The sequence below is a fragment of the Elephas maximus genome, chromosome 8, assembly GCF_024166365.1.
Source record: "Elephas maximus indicus isolate mEleMax1 chromosome 8, mEleMax1 primary haplotype, whole genome shotgun sequence".
Taxonomy (NCBI): domain Eukaryota; kingdom Metazoa; phylum Chordata; class Mammalia; order Proboscidea; family Elephantidae; genus Elephas; species Elephas maximus.
This window is the reverse complement of record NC_064826.1, coordinates 98605937-98621619: the sequence shown is the minus strand read 5'-3', so window position 1 is coordinate 98621619 and position 15683 is coordinate 98605937. Positions and strand designations below refer to the sequence as shown.

General features: G+C 40.9%; 1 protein-coding gene across 8 annotated transcripts in view; it reads left to right on the top strand.

Moving 5' to 3' along the window:
- The window catches only part of ELMO1 (engulfment and cell motility 1), a 635207-nt gene that overhangs the window by 601980 nt on the left and 17544 nt on the right, over positions 1–15683 (top strand). For all 8 annotated transcript variants that reach the window (XM_049894506.1, XM_049894502.1, XM_049894503.1 and 5 more), the window contains 2 exons: positions 216–323; positions 8415–8497. In XM_049894506.1, the coding sequence (XP_049750463.1) occupies positions 216–323; positions 8415–8497 (191 nt within the window). The remainder of the gene's footprint in view (positions 1–215; positions 324–8414; positions 8498–15683) is intronic.

Genomic DNA, 15683 nt, shown 5'->3' with positions numbered 1-15683 from the left:
TTATTTCACTCAGCATAATGTTTTCAAGGTTTATCCATGTTGTAGCATGTATCAGGATTCTATTTCTCTTTATGGCCAAGTAATATTCTGGCAGACCCCAAATCAAATGAATTGTTTTTCCCTCCAGGCAAGGGTATTAAGAAATAAGGATGTTATTTTTGGAAACCAGAATCACTCACCTTGTAATCTTGTGTGTGTGTGTTTTTTTTCCTCAGACAAGTTTTGGTATTGTCGGCTTTCCCCAAATCACAAGGTCCTGCATTATGGAGACTTGGAAGAAAGCCCTCAGGGAGAAGTGCCCCATGACTCATTGCAGGACAAATGTAAGTGGCTCTCCTGTGTAGGAGGCCTGATTTTTGGTCGTTTGTTTGTTTTCTGGTCAGAAAATATGCAGAAGAACTGTCTACCTGAGTAAGCCCCGTGGGCATGTCTCGTCTAGTTATGTTAAATCTCGGCCTGTGTGTTGTCATCAAGTGTGAGACCTGGTGGATGTGGGGCTTGGGCTGAGCTGAGGGGAACGTGCTAGAAGTGCTCTCAGTATCTTCCCTGAAAGATGTAAACCTAGGGTTCAAATGGCCACTTTGGCGTTACTTATCCAGGTACTTTCAACAAGCAGAAGCAATACCAACTTAATCCTATAGATAGTCTTTCTATGGTGATTCCAAATAATTTCCCGTGAATTGCATGCTTGATTTCTGCCTCATTTACTCATTATAGTTTAATGTATCACATAGTTAAGATGCAGAGCTAATGGCAGATCCAAATATGGCTAACTTACTGTAAAGAAGCAGCTCAGACACTTTGAAGATTTATGATCAATTACATTTTATTTGTGAAACATTACCTGAATTACATATTACTGCTATTTATTTGCTATTGCCATACATTGTCTGTTTTAACATGTATGCTTTTGAAGAACTGGTAACATGCTAGATTTTTTAATCCAACAGCAAGCCAGGTGCCAGCTTTTTGGTTTTGTTTTGTTTTGTTTTCTGACCGTGTAAGGATACAGAGTATTATACCAAAATACCAAACCAGTTGTCGCCGAGTTTGCTTCACCTCATGGCGACCCCATGTGTGTCAGAGTATATCTGTTCTTTATAGGGTTTTCAATGACTGATTTTTCAGATGTAGGTTGCCAGGCATTTCTTCTCAGGTGCCTCTGGGTGGACTCGAACTTCCAACCTTTCAGTAAGCAGCCAAGCACATTAACCATTTGTACCACCCAGGGACTCCTACAAAGTATTATACCAAACCCACTGCCATTGAGTTGATGTCAACTCATAGCAACCCTATAGACAGAATAGAACTTCCCCATAGGGTTTCCAAGGCTGTAAATCTTTATGGAAGGAGACTGCCACATCTTTCTCCTGGGGACAAAGATTAAAATATACAAAGTCGATAAATTGATTTGGAAGAGAAATAATATAAACATAACCTCAGGGAATATCCCAGGTAGAAAAATCAAAGAGTGAGAAAACTTTTAAATAACCTTTGAAAGTCACATTGAGGTTGTAGTGAGTCAGATAAGCATGTCCCAGACAGAATCCTTACCCTCGAGTCCTAGCACCTCCCCTCCTGTCACCCCAGGGCCCATCGAAATCAAATCTGGACTGCCTTTCTTACAGCTCACAGATATTGAAGGCGAAAATAAATCATGAGTGGGAAATTTCCTGACACAGCCAGACTCCATGCTGACATTATCAGGCAGAGAGCCTGGAACATACTCTCTTCCCCCAGCTTAAAAATGGGGCAGTCTGTTCTTTGTAGTATCATTTCGTTCAGCAAATGTCCTTGTTTCCTTCCATAGAACTGTCTCCAGCCTACTTTGTTGGCACTATAGCAAGGGAGAAAGAAATCTGAAATTCACCACTGCAGAGAGCCTGGGACTGAGTCCACACAGCTCTGCCTATAGGCAAGGACTCCTCCCATAGCTCTCAGAAGGCCCTCCACATCCCAGCATGGACAGGCTAGACCAGTGGATCTCACACTGTGGTCCTGGCCAGTAGCACCAGCATCACCTGGGAACATGTTTTTTAAAAAAAAAAAATTGCCATGGAGCTTATTCCAACTCATGGCACCCCATGTGTGTCAGAGTAGAACTGTACTTCAAAGGGTTTTCAGTGGTAGGTTTTTCAGAAGTAGCTTGTCAGGCCTTTCTTCTAAGGGTCTGCTAGGTGGACTTGAACCTCTAACCTTTTGGTTAGCAGCTGAGCATATCAACTTTTTGTACCACTCAGGCCCCCAAAAAACTAAACCCATTGCCGTCGAGTCAATTGCGACTCATAGTGACTCAGGGATTCCAAAAACTTGATAGAAATGCAAAATCTCAGGCCCCACTCCCAGATCTACTGAATCAGAACCTCTGGGTCTGGGGCCCTGTGATCTCTGAGCTAGATATTGCCCTATACTCTACATGGCGATCCTCTAACTTTGCCTTTCATCAGTAAGTAAAAAGTTAAAAAAAAAAAAAAGAAAGAAAGAAAGAAAATCAAATTGATAGAGGGTTGCCAACTTTCAATTTTGGCAAATAAGGATATTAAAAAAAAAATCTAACTAAAATTTAATACCACAATCCTTTCATAAAAGAAAGGATGCTTGATCATCAAAAGAGTAAGAAGGACCTAATCTTGGAATGAAGTCCAGTCCCTTCTACTGCATTCAATTAGCTTTATGAAAAATTCACACCAGTGTCCTCATTTTCCTCTACTTGCTATTATGAAATCGTGAAAAGTGTCTCGTGAATTAGGGCCAATTCACAGGCCAGCGGTTTGGAATCACTGTTCTGCGGGGTAAAATGAAAAGAGAGCTTAGCGATGGTCACAGCAGCTACCAGCAGCTCTATAGAAATTCTCCACAGCCTCTTCACTTGATCAGCGGCTGGGGAAAGGGCTCTGGGCAGAAAGAGTGCAGCTTGATTCATTACTTCCCCATGAGACCCAGAGGATCTGCTCCCCCATTCACTGGGGATATTCTTTATCCCTATATTTATAGGAATAGAATCCATTTCTCTACCCAAAGATAGGCCCTTGATTTAAAAAAAAATTGTTATATTTTATATGGTGCCCTCCCATCCTAACTGGTCTTGTTGCTTAGAAAATCAGTCACCCTGGTCTTAGAAAAAGTTCAAGGGGTGGACAGGACCTGAGCCTTATATAGGGATGGTGCCTAGGCCTTCCGTCAAACCAATGCCCCCCAGCCCTACTAAGGCCCTCACTCCAAGACTCCAAGGATAAAACTAACTGGCAGGAACCAGGAATCTTGATGCCAGGGAACCTAGGAGGGGAGGCCAACTTGCCAGGGTGGCTTTAAGAGAAGAGCAAGGTCAAAGCTGCATGAAGCCAAAACGACTTTCCATGATGGCCCCCAGTGATGCTGGCTCCTGCCAAGAGTACCTCCCGAGAGTGCCCTCAGAACTCCTCTCCACCCCCCTCCTCTACAACCTCTGAAGTGTTGCAGAGTTCCAGAGGGCTGCTCCGTTAACAGTGTATTCATGGCAAGATACAGCAAGAATGCACACTTGTGTGGCTGAGAGTGTAGGCGTGTACATGTGAATGGGTAGGTACATGAATATGTGGGTAAAATTACATAAGTATAAGTGTGTTCATGTAATGAAGTAAAATAGAGCTATAATGTGCCTGAGATGAGAGGGTCCCTGGCCTGGAAACAAAGGTTTGCTGCTTCATGCTGGCCACTTGGTTTGCATTTAATTCCAATTCTTCATTCTGCCTGGAGCAAAATAGCCACTCTCTTGGAGCCCTTAAAAGTCAGAAACTCCATTCCACTAGAAAAAGGAGACATTCCTTTAATTAATTGTAAGTGCCATTGCTCTAGCCTTGTACACTGCCCACTCTTGAGACCACAGGGAAGATTGTCATCTACCCCCTTGAGTTAATCAGTGAAGGATATTGAGCTATTGATGAATCAAATAGGGTAGTTGAATTCTCTTAATGTGGCTAGTGCCGGTAAGATCGAGGGCCTCTCCTTGGCTATCTTCTTCCCTGAAGGTTTAGGAAATCTCTCTTTTCATATTCCTTTTGTTAGGAAATACGGCCCTTGCAAATCCATGTCTGCTTCCATCCCCCATTGGACCCAGACCGCCCCCCACCATGTGGGCTTACAGGCAGTCCTCACCCCCACTAAACATTCCCTGCTTTCCAATGTGCTCCAGGCCCTTCATTGCCTCCCTCTGAAAGAATCTAGGCCAGTGTTTCTCACTCCCACATCAAAGGAGCTGAGGAGGAGAACAGCCTTGCCCGCGAGCATGTAAGGAGATTAATCCTGTTACACTCACACAGAGAGGCAAAGTGGGCGATTTGGACCGTTGAAGCACACCGAATAATTAAACCCTTCATTCTGCAGAGAGAATTAACTTTGATTATTGGTAATGATAATAATTACCAATAACATTTATTGAGCTCTTACTACATGCCAGAGAGTCCCTGGGTGGTACAAACAGTTCAGTGCTCAACTACTAACCTAGAGATTGACAGAACACCCAGCAGCACCACAGAAGAAAGGCCTGGCAATCTGCTGCCATAAAGATTACAGCCAAGAGAATCCTATGGAGCAGTTCTACTTTATAACATGTGAGGTCGCCATGAGACATAATCAACTCGACAGCAATGGGCTTGGTTTTGGTTTGGTTTACTATATGCCAGGCACTGTGCTAAGAGCTTTACATCAACTGTTCTCTCAACAGCCTGAAGCGGTGGATATCATTGTCCCTATTTTTCAGATACGAAAACAGATTTTCCTTAAGTAACTTGTTTAAGGTCACAGACTTAGTAACCACCTGAGTTAGTGTCCCAGATTTATACGCACTCCTCTGTCCTGCCTAGATTAAAAGCCAACAGTGAGCTTGACACCAACATAAGGAGTTAATTCTCAGAACAATCCAATCAGATAAGAGTGTATTATGGCCCCATATTGCAAAGGAGGCTTGGAGGCTCAGAGAAGTCAAACCCCAAGTAGTACAGCCAGTAGATGGATCTAGAATTCAAACGCAGGCTCCCCAATCCCAATGCACAGCGCTTGCCCCCACTCTGTGCTGCCCTGCTAGGTTAGAGGCCAGATTCTTCACTGAACCAGACTGCTGAGATCAGCCTGTCTCTCCTCATCTCCACACACAAGAACTTTTCTAGTACAGGCTTGCACGCTGCAAGTGCTCACGGCTTAGCAGCTGCTTTCTGCAGATGATTTCTGCCTCAGCTTGGCTCCCAGTAGTCAAAGCTGAAACTGTATGTATTGTGGTAGCCACATTTACTTTTTCAACGGCATTTTTATTTTAAATTACAGTTAAAGCCCTTTCCTCAAGTATTAGCAACCCAAGAGTTTCCTGAGCATATATTAAGTAATAACCACATTTGGGGCTGTGTTCAGCATAATTTGGGGTACTGACACCTTCTAAACATAGGGAGAAATCATGACTCAGCATGGGAGCATGGAGTAGAAGGAAGAGCACCAGCCCCTGCTCCCTCTCCCACTAGCTGTGTGACATTGCATAATTTATTTCCTCTCTTCAGGCCTCAGTCTTCCCATCTGTAAAATGAGAGTGGTGAATTAGATAGTCTTAATCCAGCTCAAACCGAAAAAAGCATGGTAAGGAATGAGGCCATGCCTGGGAGATGGCGGCGGGGGGGGGGGGGGGTGCTTCCTTCACCGGTGACCTCCTATTCCCATCTCACTGGACCCTGGGTCTTTATTTGCTCCCACACGGAAAGGCCTGAACTATACACCAGCCTGGCTTCGAAGTCATGGAGAGACCCCACTCCTCCTTAGAGTGTAGGATTGAGAGTGGTGATTCGGGCTCCTCTGATTCTGCTCTTCAACTCTCCCATGACTAATCCTCTAGTGCATCTTGAGAGAAACCATGCAAAGAGCAACCTTTAAAAGCCATACCGTATTTTTAGTATTCTGTATTTTCTTTTCAGCTAGCATCCTATGAGCGATATCGCAGCTTGTTTCCTTGACAGGGGACAATGAATATAAAAAACATAAAACATGTACTGCCACAAAGCCGAACGGAAAAGGGCCTTTTTGCCTCCAAAAACCTTCCATTAGAGATTCTGATGACTGCCCCATGACAAACATGTGAATTACTCTTGTCCCATTCTATGTGAAGCATTTTCAAAGCCAGTGGGTGACTTCCTATTTATAGATGGTAAACACTCTCTCTAGTTCACTGACCATGTCATATATTATACTACAAAAGACTCGTACAAAGCAATTGTGATTCAAGCTCCAATTGAAACTTGAGAATGTTTTTATAAATTGATATGCTAATGATATCACAAAGTCACTTTGATGGTGGATTTTCTATTGAAAAGTAAACCAACTTCCCCAAGCGTCCAAATGTCCCCTCCCAGGTTAGTGAGTAGGCAGCCAGACTGGCCTTTGAAGGGGAACAGGGCTGATACTTGGTTATGAAAATTGATTTAAGGAGAACTTAAGTCAGTGTTCAGGGTCAAAGAGAGGTTCAGGAATCATGGGGACTACGTATAAGAAGATGCCAGTCCAAAGGGGCCAGGCAGAAAGGTGGGAGAGGGTCTGAAGTAAAGAGGTGAACCAGTCAGGATAGGCTACATTACTGCATTTTGCTACAACACAGTTTAGCACAACAAAGTGTATTTCTTACTCTCATTACATAACTTACATGGGTTGACAAAGGACCCCTCCACACAGTTGCTTAGGGACACAGACCGATAGCTACTTTGCCATCCCGTAGCTCCAGCATCTGAAACATGTTGCTTCTTCATTTCTGCAGCAGGGGAAGAGAGAGGCTAGAGGACACGTGCTTTTCACTGCTTCAGCCTAGAAAAGAGACATGGCACTTCCTCTCACATTTCATTGGCCAGAACTAATCACATGACCCCACCTAACTGCAAAGGTGGCTGGGAAGTAGAGTCTTTCGTGTTCCCAGAAGAAAAGGAAAGCCAGATATTAGTGAGCAACCATAATGTCTAATAAAAAAAAAAAAAATTTTTTTTTTTTTTAATGTCTAATAAAGTGGTCTAAAATCAGGGGCTGCAAGCTAGAGGAGTAAACATGGTGGAGAAGATAGCAGGGGAGCCTGCAGAGGTTTTCTGAAGGGTTCGTCACAGCATCCCCATTCTTCTACAGGGTGAGAGAGGACTCTAGAACTCTAGCAGTGTCAACACATTTGGACAAAGTTCTTAGTAATTTTAGGCTCCCTGGAAAGTGTTAACTTTTAAGGGGCCTTTCTTCCTGTTGTATTAGGCTCAAGCGTAACAATGATTATGATGATAGCACAGGACCAGGCAGTGTTTCATTCTGTTGTACATAGGGTCACTATAAGTCAGAATTGACTTGATGGCACCTAACAACAACAATAATCTACATATTCTATAATTTTATCTTCATCTAAATATCAACCTCACAAACCAATTCCCCAATAAAGTATGTAAACTTACACTTTTGAAATCTTCATTATCTTTCTCATTCAGGGAGAGTATGGAATTGATTGCTCAAAACTCCCATAGATCCTAACTTTGGAAAAGCCAAGCCAGTTCACTTGGGCCCCTGGATTCATAATCCTTGTTGGAATGAAGGATTAAAGATCGGAGTGGGACAAGGATGACTTTACATTTTTTTAATCAAGGTTCCAAACCATCCTACTACCTTCTCTTCGGGTGATCTTAACAAGGTTTAAATGCACAATCATTTCCACATCTTTTCTTATCATCTTCCATGTCCTGAGTAAGACATGAGATAACATCATTTTATCCAACTGCATTATTCCCAGAATTTCCAAGATGGACACCAGCTGCCATTTCCCTGTCAGAAAAGAATGTTCAAGCTATTTAATTGAGTTTAGTTTCTTGTCTGTGAAGTAGAGGTAGTAAAACCTGCCTCACAGAATTGTAAGAATTAAGTGAGATGGTGGAGAGCAAGATCTTGGAGAATGAGATTTCAGATCTGTTTAGATTCGGACAAATATTTCTAGATAGAGCTGCTTTCTCTTATTATCAAAATCTCAGAAACCAAATAGATTTAGATACTATAGAAAGAGATGATAATAAATGTAAATCAGTTGGCATTGTTCCTGGCACATAGAGGCCATGATACTGGTACTGCTATAACTTAACTGTTACTATTGATACTACCGCTGCTTCTGTTGCTATCACTTTTAACAATACTATATTGGTTTTTTTTTTTTAAGGTATTTGTGAACCAAACTCTTTTTATGGATATAGCCTCTTTCCACCTCCAGCAATGCTTTTTGCTACAATATATTTTAATTTCCAGTCCTCTTTTTGAGCACTTTTCTCTGTTTGCAGTAATTTCTGGGAATGGCAACTCTGGTAGTAGATTCAATGCTTAGTCCTGCTTCTTTATTGGCATTGACGCTTTCATATGGTTTAGTTACTTTCATTTTCTTTTGTGAATTACAGTGCCGGTGGCAGATATCAAAGCTGTAGTGACGGGAAAGGACTGCCCTCATATGAAAGAGAAAGGTGCCCTTAAACAAAACAAGGTATGATTTTCGTATTATTTCAAATAGCTCCGCCTGTACAGTGCAGAGACTTTAATAGCAATGAATGTATGCATGCGTGTGTGTGTGTGTATGTGTGTGTGTGCGCCCAGTCACAGGTATCTCACTTAACTCTCCTTTTTCCTCTTTCCTGATGCCTTTTAAATCTTGGACCTTTATTCCCTCCCTCGCTGATCACTTTTCTAATCCCCATGTCTCTTCCCTTTTTTCACTTCCTATCTCCTTCCAAACCTGAGATTGCCCTCTCACTAATGTCATCCAGATCCCTCTCAAGCCTTCTCTGCTCATCTCCATCCATTCTCTGTGCTTCTTTTAACCTCCCATTTATATGCATATTCTCCTTTCCCACACCTCCACCCCAATCTCCTTCATTTTCTCCTGCTGTGATCACCCCTGTAGTATCCTTCCCAGGGTATCAGTGAAGCCTGGGAAAGGCAGAGACCAGATGACTCAAAAAAATCTTAGAAAACTTTAAGAGCCCGATATCCTTCAGCATTGTAGAAAGCAGGCTGTGAAATATATGAAACCCAACTTAAAGGAAAAATTTCCCTCGAAGGTGTATATTGCTTATGCTTACTCAACATTGCAACATCTTTCCCCGTCCTGTTCGAGTTTACCAACCATCACCATGACAGCCCATGTTCCATTACAGAGGGTGTGGGGGTGGGGGGGGGCATTTTCTGAAGAGATGGAAGAATTAGCTTTGCTCACAGTTTTCAGGTATTTTTTCCTTTCAGAGGAGTGGGAGGCTCTCAGAGAGCCAATCCCTTGCTTATACCTCTTGCCATCTTGGAACACATAGTGTCCATCCTTGAGCAGAAGTGTTCAGATGCATCTGGGTGTTCCAGAGATCTTGGTACCAAAAATATCCCATAGATAAATAAAGCATCTTTACTGTCCAGTATAAGCATCTAAGAGAAATGCCAAAATTATGCATGTCCCACTTATCATTCAGGGTTAAAGTCAATAGTCCCTGCTGTACAATTTCAAACATTCTGAAGAAAGACAAATGGGAATCAGGTCTTCACAGGATAGCCCTATCTGTGGCTAAAGAAAAACAGGTACTATGAAAGTACTATTCAGGGAGACAGAGTGAAGAAGATATGGCCAAGGAGGCTTATGGCACATCTTTGCTTCTTAAGTTACACAAGTCCATGTGAATTCCTACTTTTTAAGCCTGTCACACCATCTATCATTAAAGCCCTTAACATACAAGCATAATGTTGTAAGGCTAGGTGTCTGGAGCCTATGAGTCAACTGTTTCACTGCACCTGTGGGAGTGTCCACTGCTCTCTTCTCCATGATGTGGGGAGACCGAATTCTACAGCTTAGCAGATTCCAAAGGAGCATCCTTAACTGTAGCAGCAAGCCCCACAGCTTGCATGACTTACCTCCTATAGGGCTGACTTCCTTCAACATCAGCAGGGATTACCATATGCTCTGCATATGAGGTGTTCCCTGCATAATCTTGAGGAGTGCTGGCTGTGCTCATTTCCAGCTTAGGTCTCCATGGTTATACCAACACTTGGAGTTGAGCCTGAGACAATGTGAGGAAATTTGTAGCAACAGGAGTCCGTAAGTCAGAGAAAGCTGGGAAGAGTATGTTTGGCAGTGAAGCAGCCTTCCAAGTCTCAAGTGCTCTGAGTAAAGACCCAGAGAATTATGTAAAGCAGGTATGGAGGGACTTCTGGTTTCAGGTCCAATATGTAAAGAGCTTGGGAGTCATCAGTTCTGTTTTTCCAACCAGAAAAGCCTAGAAAAACTAAAATTCAATTACTTTTTTTGGACCTATCAGAGAACTGAGGTGGTAGGGCAGATCACATCCCAAAATAACAGAGAGTCAGGTGCATAAAGAGAATTACAGCTGAGATTTGCTTACCTGGAGCAGAAACCACTGGAGTTATAAGTTGGTAGAAGTATTTAAATGGCAATTTTGACAAATTGCTAGAGGCTGAGTGTGAGAGGGAGAAAGTCCTGGAGGCTGTAGTCTTAGAAGTACCCATAATTTCATGGGCTTTACCTGGAGAAACCCCACCAGCTTCTCATGGTGAAGATATGAGAAAGATTCCCTTGTGGTTTTGGCAGAAGGAGGAGAAGAGTAATTGTTAAATACTCCAAAGGCTTCTCGATAACAAAGTCCTGTTCTTCCGAGTTTTAGCTCAGCTTGGAGAAGGGAAATGCACATACTGAAGCCCCCTCTAGCCTTCCTGTCCCACCTGAGTGGTGGGCATAGTCAACAGGGATCAGGACTTCAAGGAAATATATTGGAAACACTGCAGTCAGGAAAGGATGAGGGAGTGAGTACAGAGGTATACTACTGGAGAAACACTTGTGAAGGTCAGAGCCCTGAGATGCAAGCCCTCTAAAAGATTGAGATTTAATCAGAAGATTATAGAATGTTGCTCCTCTCTCATACCTTACCACCACACCAGTAAGACTCTAGTATAATAGTGGATTATAACTGAAAGATCTGCAAGACACAGGCTCTCTCTGAGTAGGAGTACTTAGGGAACCACAAAGTCAAGAAAGGAAACAAAAGCAAAGACATTAGATGAATTTGAAGCCTCATGCACCTATAGGTATAGCAAACATTAAACAGAGCCCAGCACCCAACCAGATTAACATAAATCCTTACAGAAAAGGCCTATTTACCTCGGTTCCTATTTATCCAGTACAACATATCTGGCTTTCAAAAAAAATTACAAAACATGCCAAAACTCAGATATCATACATATGTTGGAATTATCAGACAGGGAATTTAAAATAACTGTGATTAAGATACTGGAGCCCTGGTGGCCCAATGGTTAAGATCTAGGCTGTTAACCGAAAGGCTGGCAGTTCAAATCCACCAGCTGCTCCTTGGAAATCCTATGGGGTAGTTCTACTTTGTCCCATACGGTTGCTATGAGTTGGAATCAACTCCATAGCAACAGGTTTGGGCTTTTTTGTTGTTGTTTGATGATTAATATGTTAAAGACTCTAACAGAAAAACAGACAACATGCAAGGACAGACAGGTAATGTAAGCAGATGAAAACTCTTTAAAAAAAAAAAAAGGAAATGCTAGAAATCAAAAACACTTTAACAGAAATGAAGAATACCTTCAATGGGTTCATCAGTAGACTTGACATGGCCAAGGAAAGGATCAGTGAACTTGAAGATAGGTCAATAGAAACTTCCCAAACTAAAATTCAAAGAGAGAGAAAAAAAAAAAAAAAACAGAACACTAAGAACAAAAACTATGGGACAGTTGCAAAGGGTAGAATACATGCATAAATAGAATACCAGAAGGAAAAGAAAGAGAACAAAGAAGAATAAATATTGAAGTAATGATGGACAAGAACTTTGGAAAATTAGTTACAGATATCAAACCACAAATCAAGGAAGTTCAGAGAACACAAAAAATGACAAATAACAAAAAATTACACCTAGGCATATCGTATTCCAGTTGCAAAAAAACAAAGACAAAGAAGAAATCTTAAGGAGCTAAAGGCGGGGGTGGATGTCTTACCTATAGAAGAAGAAAGCTAAGAATGACAGCAGACTTATTATCAGAAACTATGCAAGCAAGAAGAGAGTGGAGTGAAATTTTTAAAGTGTTGAAAGAAAAAAAACCCTACAATTCTACTAAAAAAAAAAAAAAGAATTCTATATGCAGTGAAATTATCTTTCAGTAGTGGAGGAGAAATAAAGACTTGGTCATACTAACAACACCTGAGAGAATTCATTGTCGGTATACCTGCTCCATAAAAAAAAAAAAAAAATGTTAAATAAGTTTAAAAAAAAAAAAAAGTTTTTAAGCAGAAGAAAAATCATATGGGTTAGAAATTTGGAACTGTGTAAAGAAAGGAAAAGTTTCAGAGAAGGAATAAATTAAAGTAAAATAAAAATATTGTTTTTTTTTCTTATTTCCAGTTGCTATAAAAGATAACTGTTTCAAGTAATAATATTAACAGTGTACTGGAAAATTATAGCATAAGGATAAGTGAGCAAATGAATGACTGCAAAGTCACAGTGACAGGAGGGTGTGATTAGGATACTCTGGGATAAGATTCCTGCTCTACACGTGGTGCTGTATAGTGTTAATCGAAGGTAGACTTATATTTATTTTTTCTGGTTTATATATTTTTTTTTTTGAACTTTAGATGAAGGTTGACAGAACAAAATAGTTTCTCATCAAACATTTAGAAGTCATGTTGTTATATGACATTGGTTAACAACCCCATGACATGTCAACACTCTCCCTTCTCAACCCTGTGTTCCCTATTACCAGCTTTTCTGTTCCCTCCTGCCTTCCAGTCCCTTCCCCAGGGCTGGTGCACCCGTTTAGTCTTAATTTTTTCCATGGGTCTGTTCAATCCTTGGCTGAAGGATGAACCTCAGGAGTGGCCTTATTACTGAGCTGAAGGGGTGTCTGGGGGCCATACTCTCAGGGTTTCTGTCAGGCCACCAAGTCTGGTCTTTCTTTGTGAGTTAGAATTTTGTTCTACATTTTTCTCCAGCTCTGTCCAGGACCTTCTGCTGTGATCCCTGTCAAAGCAGTCAGTGGTGGTAGCTGGGCACCATCTAGTTGTACTGGACTCAGTCTGGCGGAGGCTTTGGTAGATGTGGTCCATTTTTTTTTTTTTTTCCCCTTATGTCTTTAGTTTTCTTCATTCTTCCTTGCTCCTGAAGGAATGAGACCAGTGGAGTATCCTAGATGGCTGCTCACAGGCTTTTAAGACCCCAGATTCTACTCAGCAAAGTAGAATGTAGAACATTTTCTTTTTAAACGATGTTATGCCAGTTGAGCTAGATGTTCCCTGAGACCATGGTCCCCATAGTCCTCAGCCTAGCCTTTCAGTCCTTCAGGGAGTTTGGATGTTTCTATGGAGCTACCGTGGCCTTGCCTTGTACAGGTTGTGCTGGCTTCCCCAGAATTGTGTACTGTCTTACCCTTCATCGAAGTTACCACTTATCTATTGTCTGTCAAGTGTTTTTTCCATCTCCACCCCTCCCCTCCCTTGTAACCATCAAAGATTGTTTATTTTTGTATGTAAACCTTTTCATGAGTTTTTACGGTAGTGGTCTCATACAGTATTTGTCCTTTTGCGATTGACTTATTTCACTCAGCATAATGTCCTTCAGATGCATCCATGTTATGAGATACTTCACAGATTCATCATCTTTAGCGTTGCATCCTTTGATTTTTAATAAATTTACGTCTTTGTTTCTAAGGTATGTCTCTTATAGACAGCATATTGATGGATCCTGTTTTTTTTAATCCATTCTGTCACTCTGTCTCTTTATGGGTGCATTGAGGCCATTTGCATTCAGTGTAATTATTGATAGAAAAATAGGTGTGAGTTTATTGCTGTCATTTTGTGTGCTTTTTTTGTGGTGCTGTAGTGGTTAAGTGCTACGGCTGCTAACCAAAGGGTCGGCAGTTCAAATCCGCCAGGCACTCCTTGGAAACTCTATGGGGCAGTTCTACTCTGTCCTATAGGGTCACTATGAGTTGGAATCGACTCGATGGCACTGGGTTGGGTTTTAACATTTTCTTTGTTCCTCTTACTCTTCTGTGCTGAGTTGCTTTTGTTTGTGGATTTCTTTTTCATTTCTTTTGTTTTTGTAGATTTTGTTTTTATTGAGACTTTATGTTTTCTTTATTTTGATGAGTAGGTTTGTTAACTTTCTTTGTGTTACCTTGAAATTTACCCTTATCTTCCTAGGTTTGAACCAGTCTATTATTACTTGGTATTGCCTTGCCTTCTTCTCCATTAGAAAATTCTATACCTATACTATTTATTCCTTTTCATTGTTCTGACATTGTTGTCATTTACAGATTAACCTCTCTGGTTCCCTGTTGCAGTTGTTTTGGTTTTGGATAGTCCTTGAGAGTTCATTTCCTAGGTTAGTATCTGGCTGGTACAATCTTGTGTCCTAGATTCAGGCTGTGGTCTGTTGTTGTTTGTTCTCAGACCAAAGGACTCCCTTTAATAATTCTTTTAAGTTTGGTTTGGTTTTTACATATTCCCTTAATTTCTGTTTATCTGGAAATGTCCTAATTTCACCATCATATTTGAACAAAAGTTTTGCAGGATGTATTATTCTTGGTTGGCAATTTTTTTCTTTCCGGGTTTTATATATGTCATCCCATTGCCTTCTTGACTGTATGGTTTCTGCTGAATAATCAGAGCTTAGTCTGATTATTTCTCCTCTGTATGTGACTTTTTGTTTTTCTTGAGCTGCTCACAGGATTTTTCTTTGTCCTTGGCTTTAGCGAGTATGATTATGATATGCCTTGGTGTTTTTCTTTTGGGGTCTATCCTATATAGTGTTTGTGGAGCTTCTTGGATGGTCAGCTTTTCATCATTCATGATATTAGGGAAGTTTTCTGTCAGCAATTCTTCAATGACCCTGTCTACGTTTTCCATTTTCTCTCCCTGTTCTGAAACACCAATTACTGACAAATTTTCACTTTTGATTGTATTCCACGTAATTCTAAGGGTTTCTTCGTTTTTTGTTTTTTTTTATTCTTTTCTCTGATTTTTCCTCAAACAGAGTTGTATCCAAGTGTTTGTCTTCAGTTTCTCTGATTCTCTTTTCCATTGTTTCGAACCTTTTCCTTAGCCCTTCTATGACACTCCATTTCTGAAACCTTGTTGTTTATCTTTTGGATTTCTAATTGTTGTTTTTGTATGATTTCTAGTTGTGAATTTATTTTGGCATTTTGTTCCTGTATTACTTTCCCGAATTGTTCCATTTTTTTGGTCTGTATTTTCCATGAGTTTTTGTGCCTTTTCCATAAGTTTGTCTTTTTTCCTCATTTTTGTCTGCTTTTTGCTCCAGCTCTAGGATTGCTCTGAATATTAGAGATTTGAATTCCTTGTCAGGTAGTTCTAATGTCTTTTCTTCTACTGGAAAGTCATCTGGTGTTTTATTTTGGATGCCTGCTGGAACCATCCTGTCCTGTTTTTTTTTACGTTTTGATATTGTCTGCTGTCTTTGGGACATTCAGTAGTTATTTTCTTTGTTTCTTGACTGTAGATTTGTTTGTTTCATCCTGCTTTTTTGTTTTATTTGTTTATGTCTGAGCAGGCAAGCTGCACGTTCTTTGTTGTTTGTTCATCTGTAGTCACAGTGCCTTTCAACTCCTTCTCCAATGGCAGGGTCAGTCATTCAGCTATC